Source organism: Neofelis nebulosa, chromosome 12, assembly GCF_028018385.1.
Source record: "Neofelis nebulosa isolate mNeoNeb1 chromosome 12, mNeoNeb1.pri, whole genome shotgun sequence".
Lineage (NCBI taxonomy): Eukaryota > Metazoa > Chordata > Mammalia > Carnivora > Felidae > Neofelis > Neofelis nebulosa.
The window spans coordinates 90214527-90230298 of NC_080793.1; the positions used below are offsets into that span (position 1 = coordinate 90214527).

The window sequence follows — 15772 nt, forward strand, 5'->3', positions numbered from 1 at the left end:
AATAAATAAACATCAAAAAAATATTTTTTTAAAGAACCAGATTTACCGCACAAAGCACTTTGCAAAGTGTGACCTTTGAAGGGGTTGGCCGGGCATGGACGTGTGAGGGTGTCTGGAGCGTGTTTGTTTATTCAGCAGGGATATATGTCACTCCTACTGCAGGAGGCTACACCCAACAGGCACAGAAAAAGATTTAGTCCCTTTTAGCCAAAATAACTGAAAGTCCGATAGCATGACTAATGAGACCATTTGAATAAAAGGTGCAATGCTTAGCAATTTTAACCCGCTGTTGTTTCAAAGCTCTTCTCTAATTGACTTACATTATATGAGTTTCAGGAGGACAACATGATGATTGGATATTTGTATATATTGTCCTGTGAAGAGTTTTTTCTTGCGATGAAAGATCTCCTTCCTCTCTTAGCAACTTTCAAATATACAAAACAGTATTATTAACTCTAGGCATTATGCCGTACCTTACATCCCCATGAGACTTCTTGTATAACTGGAAGTTTGTGCCTTTTTTTTTGGAGAAAGAGAGCACACACCGCGGGGGAGGGGCAGAGAGAGAGAGAGAGAGAGAGAGAGAGAGAGAGGATCCCCAGCAGGCTCTGTGCTGTTAGCACACAGCCTGACGTGGGGCTCGATCCCACGAACCATGAGATCACGACCTGAGCCAGTAACAAGAATCGGACGCTCAACCGACTGAGCCACCCAGGTGCCCCAGTACCTTTTCACCTCTTTCAGCCACTCCCACTCCCCCACACCACCACGGGCACCCCCAATCTGTTCTCTGTAAAAGCCCTGCTTGTCTCATCTCCCTTAGGGAACCAGTATCATGTTCAGCCTGTGGTAACTGGGTTCTTTCCATTCTTTGTTGTGTTTACATGACCAGAAATCCCCAAAGGCTCAACCTTTCTCCAAGGAACAGTTACTTTTCATTTTCCACGCAGAAAAGGGAGTGTGGGGTGAATCCAGCTGACCACATTGACTTACTGGTCCTCGGTGATTCATTATCTCTGTAGACTATTCTAATCTGTTTTGTGCAGTGGAAAAATTCTTAAAAGTATTTCTACTCATCAGTATTTACGCTCAGTAATTATAGCACCACCAACAGAATTCTGTAACAACTAAGCAGGGTGGGGACAGACACAAGGAAAATTCATGAGAGTGTGTCTTCTAAGAAAATATTATCATTCAAAGGAGCAATTATTCAAAAAGAAAGACTGTCATTTTCTGGTTTTCAACGTAATCACAACTTTTCCATTGGGACTGGATATCAGGAAGAGAGAAGGAGCTAGAAGAAGTTGCTTTTTCTCTGCTGTCCATTTTTTTCAGTCTACGATCAAACAACTGAAATCAAGAATGCTAAAATGACACGGGATGGCTTTACCTGTCTGTGAGGCCGCAGGTGTCTATCTGGAGGTCACGGAAACTCCCCAGCGCCCCCTGCTGCACTGTGATGGGATCCACCGCCTTGTCGCCAATGGAGATGAGCCTCAGGCAGCCCTGAAAGCCGCCCAGGGGACCTCCACATCCAGAGCCAGAGACGCTGTCAGGACAGCCTGCAGGAACACGGAGATACACAAAGGAGAAAGTCAACCGTCGTGACCAAAATAGTGCACGGTGTTTCCTAAATGCAAGTTTGCCGCCTCCTCCTGAGGACGAGGCTTCCTAACTTTTCGGCAGGGCCATACTGCTCACGGAGGGGGTGGCGGGTGGCTGAAAAGAACAGAAGCTAGCCGTTTCGGTAAAGCATGGAGATAACAAGCGGAACCAGGCTTACGGGCGGATGGGCCGAGGGTAGGACGCGCAACCCTACCAGTAGAGTCAAGGCATGTTTAATTTCAGCAAAATTTGATTCCTCTCGTGCAAGCACACAGAAAAAACCACTCCTTTTAGCATGATATGAAACTATGTGAACTAAATGAAGGGCATGTGATACCAGAATCAGAGAAAAAACTCACAGGCATAATAGGACCTGCTAAATTTAAGATACTTGAAAAATAATTACGTCATGTGAAATTTCTACTCTGTATGTTCATGCATGCGCACACAGACACAGGCATAAAACAGAGTTTCAGGGGCGCCCGGGTGGCTCAGTCAGTTAAGCGTTCGACTTCAGCTCAGGTCACGATCTCGCGGTCCATGAGTTCGAGCCCTGCGTCGGGCTCTGGGCTGATGGCTCAGAGCCTGGAGCCTGCTTCCGATTCTGTGTCTCTCTCTCTCTCTCTCTCTGCCCCTCCCCCGTTCATGCTCTGTCTCTCTCTGTCCCAAAAATAAATAAACGTTAAAAAAAAAATTTAAAACAGAGTTTGATTACAACTGGTCAGAGAGGGGTGCCTGGGTGGCTCAGTCAGTTAAGCATCTGACTTCGGCTCAGGTCACGATCTTGTGGTTTGTGAGTTTGAGCCCCTCACTGGGTTCTATGTTAATGGCTGAGAGCTTGGAGCCTGCTTCAGAGTCTGTGTCTCCCCTGCTCTCTCTCTGCCTGCCCCCCCACTTGTGTCCTCTCTCTCTCTCAGAAATAATAAATGAATAAACTTAAAAAAAAAGAAAAAGAATTATGTATGTGAAACTTCCACTCTGTAAGTGCATATGTGTGCGCACAAGCACAGGCATATTTAAGTTTTTTCAATGTTTATTTATTGAAATAACTCCCAGAGTGTGAGTCGGGGCGGGGGTGGGGCAGAGAGAGAGGGAGACAGAATCCGAAGCAGGCTCCAGGCTCTGAGCCGTCAGCACAGAGCCCAACACGGGGCTCGAACCCACCAATCGCAACATCATGACCTGAGCCCGAGTCGGATGCTTAACCGACTGAGCCACCCAGGCACCCCAAGCACAGGCATATTTAAAACCATGTTTGATTTTAACTGTTCAAGGAAATCGAAGAACAATTCATACGTACATTTCTAATTGTTTCTGAGTTAGGCAATGTAATCAAATACCTTTTAACAGTAACACACAAAATGATCAAGGATCTCACGATGATATGGCACTGAAAATAATGGAGAAAAATTAGCATCAGACTATTCCATGAAAAAAAGAAATGGGCTTTGATGGTTTCCAATAGTAAGAGTTAAATTTTACAAGTCATGCCGCAGTCACTAATTGGTGTGCTGTAATTACTCTTAAATTAATTAAGCAAGGGGGTCACCAGAGGCGGCTCACCAAAAGCTTTAGTGGCCACGGAAAGCAAACCGAAGTCTGGGCCTTTAAATGCCCCCAGGTTCTGAAATCAAACCCTAAGGACAGCCCATCACGAACAGCTAACCAGGCTTTAAGCTATAGCCAATCAATAATTTCCTTTCTTCGCTTCTGCACCTTCTCTATAGAAGCCTGTCCCCTGGCTCCTGTCTCTACGGAGCCCCCCTAACCACCTCTGGTTTGCTGTTGCCCAATCTGAATCACTCTTTGCTCAAATAAACCCTTGAAATTTCTGATACGCCTCAGGGTATCTTTTACCATTACAAACCACAATTCCCAGTGATTTTATTGTATCCCCTTGGGTTTCCCAAGAAGACAATGCTATCATAGTAATGGTGAGCCAGGTCATGGCTTTGAAATCAAAATCAAAGTAAATGGGGTTCAGAACCACCTCCTTCCCCACGTGTGGGGCTCTCCCAGCCCCTGCTGAGCTGCCTTCTACAGGCATCGCAGATTTGAGTACTGCAAGACGCCTCGGGTATGGGCGGAAAGGAACAGCTCCGGAAAAAAGAGAACAGTCACCGTAAACGCTTTTGTAAAAGGCAACACCTGGAGGAAATCTGCATACAGAGCCTAGTTCCCAAGACACCGCCCAACCCACCACACTTCATTTTTAGGACTGAGGCTGAGGGTCTCCCCCAGAACCGGGGGGGGGGGGGGGGGTTGGCCAGTGCCCAGGGATGCAACAAAGTGGTCAGTGGTCTACCCCCATTTCTCTCCTGGGACGTCCCTGAAGGGCAGAATGCTTCAGAGCCTCCGCGGGACGTCCTGAGGCTCCTGTTGGAACTGCATCCACACCTCAACTTGTCTCTGTTCATCCCAGCTGCTCTCTCAACCTTCCGAGGACTGTTCCCAAGAATTAACCTCACCAAACCCCAGACCACAAATGTGCCAGGCAGAGAGGCGGCTTCCCGGGGAACCCACCTGCAGCGACGTGGGATAAAATCACAAAGTTTTCACCTAACTGAATACTTTATTTTCATAGGCAAACACGAACGAAGCACAGCATTTTTAAATAATCAATATGGTTTTAAGCCCGAGAAATTGCGCAGTAAATTGCATGCTTCGTGAAAAATTTACCTATTTTATTTATTCTCTCCCTTACATAATTATGTTTCATTCACATCACCTCCAGGGGAATGTTTTCTTTTAACTTATGAGATAGAAGATCTTAATTATTCATCTTTTTAAAAAAAATCATTAAAAAAATCATTTTCCAATTATTTAAATATTAAGGATTTTTTTTTTTTGGTTAATATTTACAGCCTGGGTTTGAGATTATTTTATAAGGCTCTTATTTTTTTTAATGAAAAGGAATCCGTAATTTTATAAAGATTTTACTCATTGTACTCCTATGTGTTTCTTTCCTCTCTCTTTGAACTTTTGTCCTGAGGTCACTGGTGTCCTTCCAAAGGGCGGGGACAGAACATGGAGCCCCCTCGGTCCCAGGAGCTTGCTGCCTAAGAACTTCCACAAAATGCACTTTTCCTTCAGTGACTGAGGCTTTGATGCTTTGTATTCCTGACAAATACAATCCAAAACCAGCCAAGGCCTGCATCAGGTTCAACTCTGTTGGGCCCAATGCAACCCCATAAGGTAGCCTCGTGGAGACTTGACCCTTCAAATGTGGTTCGACGTCACAAAGAACTGCTTAACTCTAAAGTTCTTTACCATTTCCTTGCTTTATGCGAAAATACGCGCATTTCGGCGTGTAAAAGAATTTCTGAAGGGTTATATTTGGAAGAAACCTGGTACATCTTTGTATCTTTACAGGTGACTTCGACGGACAGTGCTTAGGAACAGGGCATTTGCTTACTCCTCTCCAGCCACCGTCCCTTCCTCTGGATCACAAGCCTCAAACACATCTAAAATACAAAGCAGAATCCGGGGCGCCTGGGCGGCTGAGTCGGTTAAGCGTCCAACTCCGGATTTCAGCTCAGGTCATGATCTCACAGTTCATGGGATCGAGGACTGCGTCTCGCTCTGCGCTGACAGTGTGGAGCCTGGTTGGGATTCTGTCTCTCCCTCTCTCCCTGCCCCTCCTGGGCTCATGCTGCTCACACTCTCTCTCTCTCTTTCAAAATAAATAATAAATATGGGCGCCTGGGTGTCTCAGTCAGTGAAGCATCTGACTTCAGCTCAGGTCATGACCTCGCGGTCCATGAGTTCAAGCCCCGCATCGGGCTCTGTGCTGACAGCTCAGAGCCTGGAGCCCGCTTCCGAGTCTGTGTCTCCCTCTCTCCCTGCCCCTCCCCACTTGCACTCTGTCTCTCTCTCAAAAATAAATAAATATTGGGGCGCCTGGGTGGCGCAGTCGGTTAAGCGTCCGACTTCAGCCAGGTCACGATCTCACGGTCTGTGAGTTCGAGCCCCGCGTCAGGCTCTGGGCTGATGGCTCGGAGCCTGGAGCCTGTTTCCGATTCTGTGTCTCCCTCTCTCTCTGCCCCTCCCCCGTTCATGCTATGTCTCTCTCTGTCCCAAAAAATAAATAAATAAATAAATAAATAAATAAATAAATAAATATTAGGGAAATACAAAATAAATAATAAACAAATAAACCTAAAGTAAAATAAAACACAGTGTAGTACCTAACTATTCCCGTAAACGACAAAACTAAACAGAATCTAGTGGCCACAAGGAAATGCTCTCAAAGTGGACCTGTAAGAAGGAAAGGTCAGTCCGCTAAGTGCTTCATTGCTGCAGAGGTCGGGAAACGAGGGGAGCCACGCCCCAGAGAAGCCCAGGCCGGAAGACGCCCATTCATTCATGCTCAAGACTGCCTGAAATCCTGATGGTAAAAAGGCAGAGCGTCATTCGTCGATGATCTGATTCCAGATGGAAGTCAAAGCGGAGAGGGAATATTTACTGCTACATTAATGGAACACACCCGTCACTATCCAAGGGGTCGGAAATTTAAGTACCTCTGAGGACGGCGGAGAAATTGTCACTTTATGTCACTCACCAGGATGGGTCCTCAGTGAGGCCTCATTACGGTCCTCATTGGTTCCCCGGCCTGTTCACGTTTTGCGCAAGGACACTCGAGAGATGCTCAACATGATGTCATAGTCCCCCACTCTATGGTGCAAGTGCGCTATCGAATGGTACAGAGACTCCTTACCAAAGCTCTGTACGATACGCCAGAGCAAAACCATCGTTGGAAGAATAATTTACAAACAAAGCTCAGACTGAGAAAAGTGAGGGAAGTAAAAAGGGAACCACGGAGTGTTGACAGGACACATGAGAAAGGCTGCTTATTGGCAAGAGGGCACGTCTCGTGGAAAGAAAGCCACAGAGCCCTGGTTTATGCCGCTGTCCCATCATAATTAAGGAGATCATCTGCTTCATTGGCTAAAGTGTCCTGGCTTGCACAATAAATCATACGGCCACCCTAACTGTAACTGCCAGATGTCCTCGTCTGTCTTTATGGGAAAGCATGTGACTGATCGCACGGTAAATGGGAATTTACAATTGGCCCCTCCATCGGGAGAAACCCAAGGGGAAGAAGAACTGGTTAGGGAGGGTCTCAGCACATGGGGTATTGGTTTCTGTGAAATACAGAGCATGAATTGGATAAAGTGAATTTCCTTGTTAAACATGATGCATATTCTGCTTCTGGTGGAAATGAACGACGAAGATAATTAAATAAGTAGACGCTGGCATCAACCATTCTTGGGACTGGATAAAATAACTCTAACATTGACGTCTTGGGGTCTCAAGGTTTCCACTCAAGTTGAACCTGACATGACCCACTTTACCCAGAACAGAGCTGGAAAGTCAAACAGACTGTAGAGACAAGAGGCTCTGAACAAGGGAGTCTTCACCTGTGCATAAAGCTTGTGAATACAGTACATCTACTGAGAACCAGAACTCCATGTTCACTGGTCCCAGACCTCCCTTTCTTGATCTTCCTTGACCGCAAATAATATTCGTCTTTTTCCTTAGTATCAGTAAATTGGTTTGTTTTAGTCGGGTGAGGGCATCGGTGGAGTGTTTTGGATAGTATATATTCTTCCTCCAGGAAAAAAGATGCTGTGATGTTGGTATAAAACGCGCAGTTGATTAGGTTAGTTTGAATCATTGCCTGGAATCGTTCTATAGGCCTAAGTTGGGCATTTACAGCTACGTATGTAGAGGTCATTCTGAATTTATACATTAGTTAGGGATAATGTGCTGTGACTGCAAGATCTTACAGTGTTTTTGCCACTTAGCGCCAAATTATAATCGCGGCCAAAAAACAGGAAAGTGGTAATGAAGAAAAGACATTCTGCTCTCTCATGGGATGTTTACACTTTGTAATTCCGCTCATCTGCAGGACGCTATTTGTTACGGGAAGCCCTACTAACAAGACAGCTGCTCTGCACATCAACACAATTTTATGAAACTATGTGAGGAAAGGCCTATTATGTTCTTCTCAACACATCGCCTCCAACTCTCCAGGGTCCTTTCATAGACCAGGGGCTGGGTCTCTGTGCAATACCCATGTGACTAATGCGAACTCACGAGCGTCGGTTCGGCGTTAATGACTGGAGCCTGTCGCTGGAAACACCGCACAAGACCCTGTTTCATCAAATCGACTGTGTGTAGTAGGAAAGCTTGGTAGTTTGTGCATAAGGAAAATTTTTAAATCACGGGCAAGATTATTCTTGGCCGCCAGAGCAGGACATTTATAGAATTTTTTATAATAGCAACAACAAAAAAAAATCCAACTGTCAATCCAATGTGACATTGGATTGCTACATTTTAAGTAAAATCCAACTGTCAATCAATAGTAAAACGGGACGGATTTAGTAAGTAAAACATGGCATAATATACAGCAAAAGCCACAGAGCGGTAAAAATTAATTAACTTTACCTATAGACATTCACACGGTGGACCTCAAAAATAAATATAAAAAGCAACCACAGCAATAATTTTAAAAAAAAGAACACAGAAGGGTGTATACAGTGGTACCCTATTTATAAAGTTAAAAGCAAGGTAGCACACAACACTCTTCTTTTAAAGTCCCTACATAGATAACACGTTTAAAGAAAGGCAATACATTAAAAATTACAAACTTTCAGGTGTCAAATAAATAAGTTACAGGGATAATGTACAGCATGGTGACTACAGGTAATAATGCTGTATTATGTATTTAAAAGTTGCTAAGAGAGTAGATCTTTTTTTTTTTTTTAATTTTTTTTAACGTTTTACTTATTTTTTGAGACAGGGAGAGACAGAGCATGAACGGGGGAGGGTCAGAGAGAGGGAGACACAGAATCCGAAACGGGCTCCAGGCTCTGAGCGGTCAGCACAGAGCCCGACGTGGGGCTCGAACTCACGGACCGCGAGATCATGACCCGAGCCGAGGTCGGACACTCAACCGACTGAGCCACCCAGGCGCCCCGAGAGTAGATCTTCAAAGTCCTCATCACAAGAAAAGAATCGTAACTATGTCTGTGGATGGATGTTCACTGGACTTACTGTGGGATCACTTCCCAGTACAGACAAATATCGAGGCATTATGTTGTACATGTGACACGAGTATGATGTCATACATCGGTTTTATCTGAATTTAAAAATCAAAGGGACACCGGGGTGGCTCAGTCGGTTGAGCATCCGACCTTGGCTCAGGTCACGACCTCATGGTTCATGAGCTCGAGCCCCAGGTCGGGCTCTGTGCTGGCAGCTCAGAGCCCGGAGCCTCCTTCGTATTCTGTGTCTCCCTCTCTCTCTGCCCCTCCCCGACTCCCGCTGTCTCTCTCTCTCTCTCTCTCTCATGAATAAATAAACTTAAAAATTTTTTTCTCAATTTAAAAATAAAAAAAGCAATACAAAGATTAGTAAAAAGAAATGCAGGGTAATACTTAACTGGGGGTGGATGAGAATCTGGAGGAATAAGGGAAGCTTTGAAAGTGTTGTAATGTATGTTCATTTTGTTATTATTATTATTATTATTATTATTTTATTTTTCGAGAGAGAGCATGAGCAGGGGAGAGGGGCAGAGGGGGAAAGAGAAGCTTCAACAGGCTCCACGCTCAGCACAGAGCCTGACATGGGGCTTGATCGCACGACCCTGGGATCATGACCTGAGCCGAAATCCAGAGTCGGATGCTCAACCAACCGAGTCAGCCAGATGCCCTGAAAGCATTGTAGCGTTTAACTGAGTACCCTGGGGGATGAGCCCATAAATATTCAAGAGACATTAGTGGTATTTTAAAATACATACACACGGGGCATCGGGGTGGCTCAGTCGGTTAAGCGTCTGACTTCAGCTCAGGTCGTGATCTCATGGTTCGTGAGTTCGCGCCCTGCACGGGCTGTGCGCCGACAGAGCAGAGCCTGCTTCGGATTCTCTGTCTCCTTCTCTCTCTGTCCCTCCCCTGCTCGCCCTCGCGTGCACGCTCTTTCTCTCAAAAATGAGCAAGTAAACGTTAAAAAAAATAAAATATATACGTGTATCTCGTAGTAACTACTGATTCATACGACATCAACGTGTAAATATCTAGGAAGTTACCTACTCCGGTAACTGCGTTGCCCGTTGGGAACATGTAGAGTGTTCAAATTATGCAAGAAGGTTCAAACATCAAAGAAGATTCTGTGGTTTTGAAAAGTATTTTTTTTTTACTCTTTAATAAAAATAACAAGTATTCTATTTTGTATCGTTAAACAACATAGCGAGGATTTTTCTTCCTATCCCTTTCAGTGTCTCAAACTCCTTTACCTTTGAAGTTATAGCTCCTGGATAAATTCTTTATTTAGTTTTCAAGGAATCTGTTCCTCTGCAGAGCTATAAAATCCATCATAAGCATAAAGGTTTAAAAAACTATCTGGGTCAGAAATGCACCATATTTAGCAAGCAACGAAGGCCAGCAATCCGATCTTTTAATGCTGCTGGCAATACTCCATGTGCACCGTGATGGCCGCTTTCGGGGGCTTGAAAGATTAAACACCCTGATTCATGGTTTGTGTGCTTATTGTCAATTCTTAGGGAGGATTTTACACTTTCTTCTTGGGCTATCGAGCTATCTCCACCACGATTCCAAACTTATTTTAGAAAAAAAAAAAACAACTATAAAATGCAAAACAGGAATAACATCAAGGCCGGCTTCCAGCCAAGATTAGAAATAAGTCTTACAATTGACAGGTCTAAGCTTCTGGTGGCTCAGGATTTTTCACTTGAATGCCTCAGGAATGGAGATTCATTACCCTCAGAAGCTCCCCCTCCCTGGTTGAAAGGATCCCAGACAGACTCAGTCAAAGGTCTACTGAACACGCAGCAGTCCATGGACTACAGTCCAGGGAGACGGCCTGGTGTCGTGTTGGTAAAGTTCATCGCTAAGTAACGAGTGAATCATCAACAGCGATTAAAGTGCTCTCTTGCTCTGTTGTATACAATGGGGCCCTTCTGTAGAGACAGTGGGGATAGAATGTTTCCTAACTATGTTGGGAATGTTTCTGCACTTGGTGACGTGCAGATTCTGGTTCAGGAAGTCAAGGATGCTCCATCCAAAGCTCTGATAAACTCTCACGTGATGCTGATGCCGTTGGTTCCCGGATCACACTTGGGGAACCAGGTTCCTCAGGGAGAAGAGAAGGCTACAGAAAGAATACCCACATGCAGCAATAAAATTGTCACATAAAAACCTGAAGAGAAGGTTGGGAGAGTCACTTGGCATTAGCAAAATTCTCGACAGCAAAGTACTAAAGGTAAGAAACAGGGAACAAGGACCCTCCCAGTTGCCCGCACACAGGATTGCCTGGAGACCTTAAGAAATGTGTTGCGCAAGCTTCAGAACCAGATAAATCAGGATCCCTGGGGACGGGACCCAGGCGCTAGCATTTTTGAAGCCTTCCAGGTTACTGCAGGGAAAGCAAGTGCCAAATCCAAAGCCAATCTTAGCACAGGTACATTTAAATAAGGCCACACAGGAGACGTGCATTTGAGGCCATAATTTACCACCTTTGCCGACTCAACATTCTCAGGGACTATCACTGAAAGAGAAAGGTTGTCCTTCAGTATTAGTCTTCATTTAAAACGGTCGGTTGCCTTAGAAGGTGGGAGCTGGAAAGACAAAGATATTTTGACTGCCAACAGAGCCGGTCTTCACTTACCGCCCAAATAATAGGTGTCCCCGGAATCAATCCGTCCACGCAAGGAATGAGCCACAGAGGCCGCCTCGCCATCCACCATCACACTCAGGTGACTTCCTTTCAATGATAAGGACACTGAATGCCACTGCCCATCGCTTAATCCAGCACCTGGAGGTAAACAAAATGGGGAAAAAGATTTTCCTACAAACCCTACAGATGCCTCTAAACAGAGCAAGTGCTCGAAAACAGCACGATGAAGATCCTGGACCATCTACCAAAGACCACCATGAACTCACCTGAAGCCTCCCCAGGCTATTTAGCTGGCTGGGCAATGGAGAACCACCACAGGGGACAGCTGGGGCCTCTCGGGGGGACAGGGTGAGGCTTGGGATAGATGTGGGCTTGCCTGGGGGTTCCAAAGAGGCAATGAGATGATGTGGTATCCTGATCAGGTTTATCCAGGAGGAAGGTGTGGCCCATGCAGTGAGGCTCATCGAGTAAATGTGTGGTTGTGGTGGGTCCTTGCGTCTGACCCTCCACCGTCATGGACTGGCCAGTCGGGTTCTAACAAACATCATTATGTTCGGTTGGGAATATTTATGCCCTAATGGGCGCACTGCAATGGCTGTGTTTCACTGTCTCATCACGCAATTAAATCAGAAAAGTACAGGGAGAAAAGAGGAGAAAAGAAAGAGACCCGAATCAAAGGGGTAAAGAAGAATCAAGAGTGGGCGATCCAGACATTCTGCTTTGGATGCTGTCGTGTTAGTTTCTCCTAGTCGTAGGGCCTTTAGAGAATAACACAACTGACCCTGAGCAACCCTGAAAGAACGAGACCTTTCCAATCACACGGCATAGGGCATACCTCATTCTCCTCTAGCTTGTTCATACTTGAGGATGTGGAGAAGCATAGGCATTTTCCACAATTGTAAGTTACAAAAATAAATTTTTTTTCAGACTTTTTTGTATTAGCATTATCTATAATGATAATTATAGACCATTTAGACTATTTATGGTAGACTATTCAAATATATCGTATATATCAATCTAACTTTCTAAAAATATTTAAGTTTTTAAGTATTAATAAGACATAAAATTTCACTGAAATCATTAAATGTAAAGTTAAAAAAGCATTATATTACAGTGTGTGTGTGTGTGTGTGTGTGTGTGTGTGTGTGTGCGTGTGCATACTCAATCACTGTATAAAATCAATGTATAAAAATGGAAAAGAAAACTGGTAGGAAATATTCTTAAATATGAACGTTAACTTTTGGAGAAGGGAACGGTGTTTGCTTTCATTTTATGTCGTTTTTCCATTTTGTTTTCCCAAATTTGACACAGCACTCTCCAGCTATTGCTGTGTTATTATTCTGAAAAACTAATATTAGTCCCTCCTAAATCAGCCACCGTCTCTTGAATCCGTGAGACGAAGTATCTATTTTTTTCTTAAAGTGATGGAGTTGGGAATGGTCAAGTGGTCCAGCCAGCGACCAGCGACCAACCACATGTGACTTTACTTTCTCCTACAGACTTACTGGCCAGGTCTTACACTGAATGAAAATCCGATGTTGTGTCACGGAGAAGATAAATCAGTCAACAGTAGGTGTACCAGCACACTCACCAAGACAACGTTTGTTAGTTAGCCCCTCCTAGATTATTTTGCCAAAGCAAACAACCCCTAAGCTCAATGAGTAACAATTAAGGGTTTGGTTCTCACTCTGGTCCTGAGCCAGTCAGGTCTCCATCCTCTGTGCCCCCAGTGCCTCTACATGGAGGACTGGAGCTAATGCATGGCCCCATTTCTGCCTCAAGGCTGAGAACAAAACGGTGCTTGGCAGAATCTTGCCATGGCTTCTTCTTGGATGTGACAGTTATCACTTCTGCCCACATTCCATTGGCCAAAATGAGTATTTGGCCAAATTCCTACCCTCCAAAACGGTCACGGCAACCCCACATGCACATAGATGCCTGTTGTGTTAAGGAGGACGGTGAATAATTGGAAATGATTCAGAAATGGTCTTGGGGGCACCTGGGTGACTTAGTCGGGTAAGTGTCTGACTCTTGATCTTGGCTCAGGTCATGATCTCACAGTTGGTGAGTTCGAGCCCCATGTCAGGCTCTGCACTGAATTCTTTCTCTCACTGTCTCTGCCCCTCTCCAGCTTGCTCTCTCTGTCTCTCTCTCCCAAAATAACTTAAAATAAAAAAAGAAAGAAATTGTCTTGGCCAGGACGGAACGAGGCCATAAACAACTTTACTCCTTTAAAAATAACAAAATGATGACTTCTTGATTTTTTGATGTCATGCCCAAGCATGATGATGAGTCTACTTGACTCTGATCATCTTAGGGAATTGTCTCAACAGATTAACTAATACCTCTTATAAATGATAAAGTCAAAGACTGCTTAACAGCCCTATAGATTTGGAAGTCAACCTACAAGGATCAGAGTTAGTTTATAGCCCATAGGGATATAAGCCCCAAAGAAAATATGACCATATTTCTGGTAGAAAGTTAACCAGTCATATTTAACTTAATACCAGATTCCGGCCCAATCAGTCTAATCAACCATACAAATTCATGTCTGTAAAATGTTCTTCAATATGTCAAATTACCCTTCGATTACAAATTAAAATTAAAATACAGCTTTTTCGTTTTTGCTTGATCTCTCATCAGTGACTTCCACGTGGACCTGAGATCCACATGTGTGGGAAATATGTTTCTGACATGACCCAGAAGGTCATAGATGCCACTCTAAAAATAGCTATAACTTGGGGCGCCTGGGTGGCGCAGTCGGTTAAGCGTCCGACTTCAGCCAGGTCACGATCTCGCGGTCTGTGAGTTCGAGCCCCGCGTCGGGCTCTGGGCTGATGGCTTGGAGCCTGGAGCCTGTTTCCGATTCTGTGTCTCCCTCTTTCTCTGCCCCTCCCCCGTTCATGCTCTGTCTCTCTCTGTCCCAAAAATAAATAAAAAACGTTGAAAAAAAAATTTAAAAAAAAAAAAAAAATAAATAAAAATAAAAATAAAAATAGCTATAACTTTGGGGCTCTTAGGAGGCTCCGTCGGTTAAGGGCCCAACTCTTGATTTCGGCTCAGGTCATGATATAACAGTTTGTGAGTTTGAGTCAACGCGTCGGGCTCTTCGCTGACAGCGTGGGGCCTGTATGGAATTCTCTCCCTCTCTCTCTGCCCCTTCCCTGCTCACACTCTCTCTCTCTCTAAGATAAAGAAATAAACTTAAAAAAAAATAGCTACAACTTTGTTCTTCCCAGACTACAAAATACTAGTTAACTTACTTTCCAGCACTCACTTTCAAGGAAGGGACAGTTTTTAAAGTCACAAAGGTGACTTTGCCACGGACACGCATCCAGTATGATAAAAATGCCAGAGTCTCACTTTCTGTTTCACATTTGTGGAGCCAAAACCGTTGCAAAGGGTCAACACCTGTTAGTTTCATGAATGGATAATGAGGAAGGTGACAACAGAACATGGAGGATTTGGGTTACTTAAAACGTACATTATGACATTGGCCCTGAAGCAAGCCGAAGGAGGTCCTGCAGTCCTGGAGCTTAAAAAGAAATAAACACACCAGATTCCGTGAATGTTCCTTCCAGTCTTCCCATTCGGTATTGATTTTAAAGCTTACTTAGCATATCTGTCAGGACGGTAACCACATCCACTTAAAGCCTGGTATTAAAACCCAATATTTAATTTGGTGTGAAATATTCTCTCCCGCCCCCTCCTGCCCTCTGTGTGTCCACCCACCTGTCTAGGACATAGAGTTATTTCACGGGAGAGCCTGCAGAAAACACTCCCGAAAATCTCCTTGAATTGGTTAATAGATGCCATTTGGCTCTTTTATAATAAAAGACTGGTTTTTAATAAAATCTGTCATTCTCATTTAAAGTGAAACGCCTGCACTTAACGTGCGTTCTTTCCGTCTACCCATTATAATTCTCACCCTTTGTGTGTGCTCTACTCTCCTTGCTTCTGATGGAAGAAGCCAGTCTCCCAGGCAGCCCCGGAGGCAAGGGATAGATGAAGAAGAGAGGGTAGACCGTGCTTTTGGTTTTGCTTCTGTGAAAATGATGCTAATTCTTTCCCTCAGCCCTTCCCAGCTCCCCCCTTCAAAGTCTCAATCTAGGAGGTGATGGTTGGGTGGGGGGGGGACTAGTTGGGAATAACGGTAACTAAAAGTTACCGAGTGCTCACCAGTAGGCACCGTGCTGACGGTTTGCACGCACGGTGTCATCGTTTACACCGTGAGTCATACTAGAGTCATTTCAAAGGCAAGCACGTGAGGCTTGGCGAGAGCAAAGAAGGCGCCTTATCCAGCCCATCAGACATAAAGGGGAGCGCGCTGTCCCTCCTCCGCTTTCCTTCTGTTCCCACCACACTCCCCTGGGCCAGCTCCATAAACACACGCACACTAGATTACACGCCCTTGGACCGTTCTAGATCCTGAGATAACTATTAGGAAAAAGGATCTAACACCTGGGAA

At 44.7% G+C, this 15772-nt stretch overlaps 1 protein-coding gene across 4 annotated transcripts in view; it reads right to left on the reverse strand.

The window, feature by feature from the left end:
* The window catches only part of LOC131492158 (contactin-associated protein-like 3), a 194680-nt gene that overhangs the window by 71527 nt on the left and 107381 nt on the right, over positions 1 to 15772 (reverse strand). For all 4 annotated transcript variants that reach the window (XM_058695863.1, XM_058695862.1, XM_058695861.1 and 1 more), the window contains 2 exons: positions 11296 to 11442; positions 1391 to 1562 (listed from right to left, as the gene is read on the reverse strand). In XM_058695863.1, coding sequence (XP_058551846.1) covers positions 1391 to 1562; positions 11296 to 11442 — 319 coding nt within the window. The remainder of the gene's footprint in view (positions 1 to 1390; positions 1563 to 11295; positions 11443 to 15772) is intronic.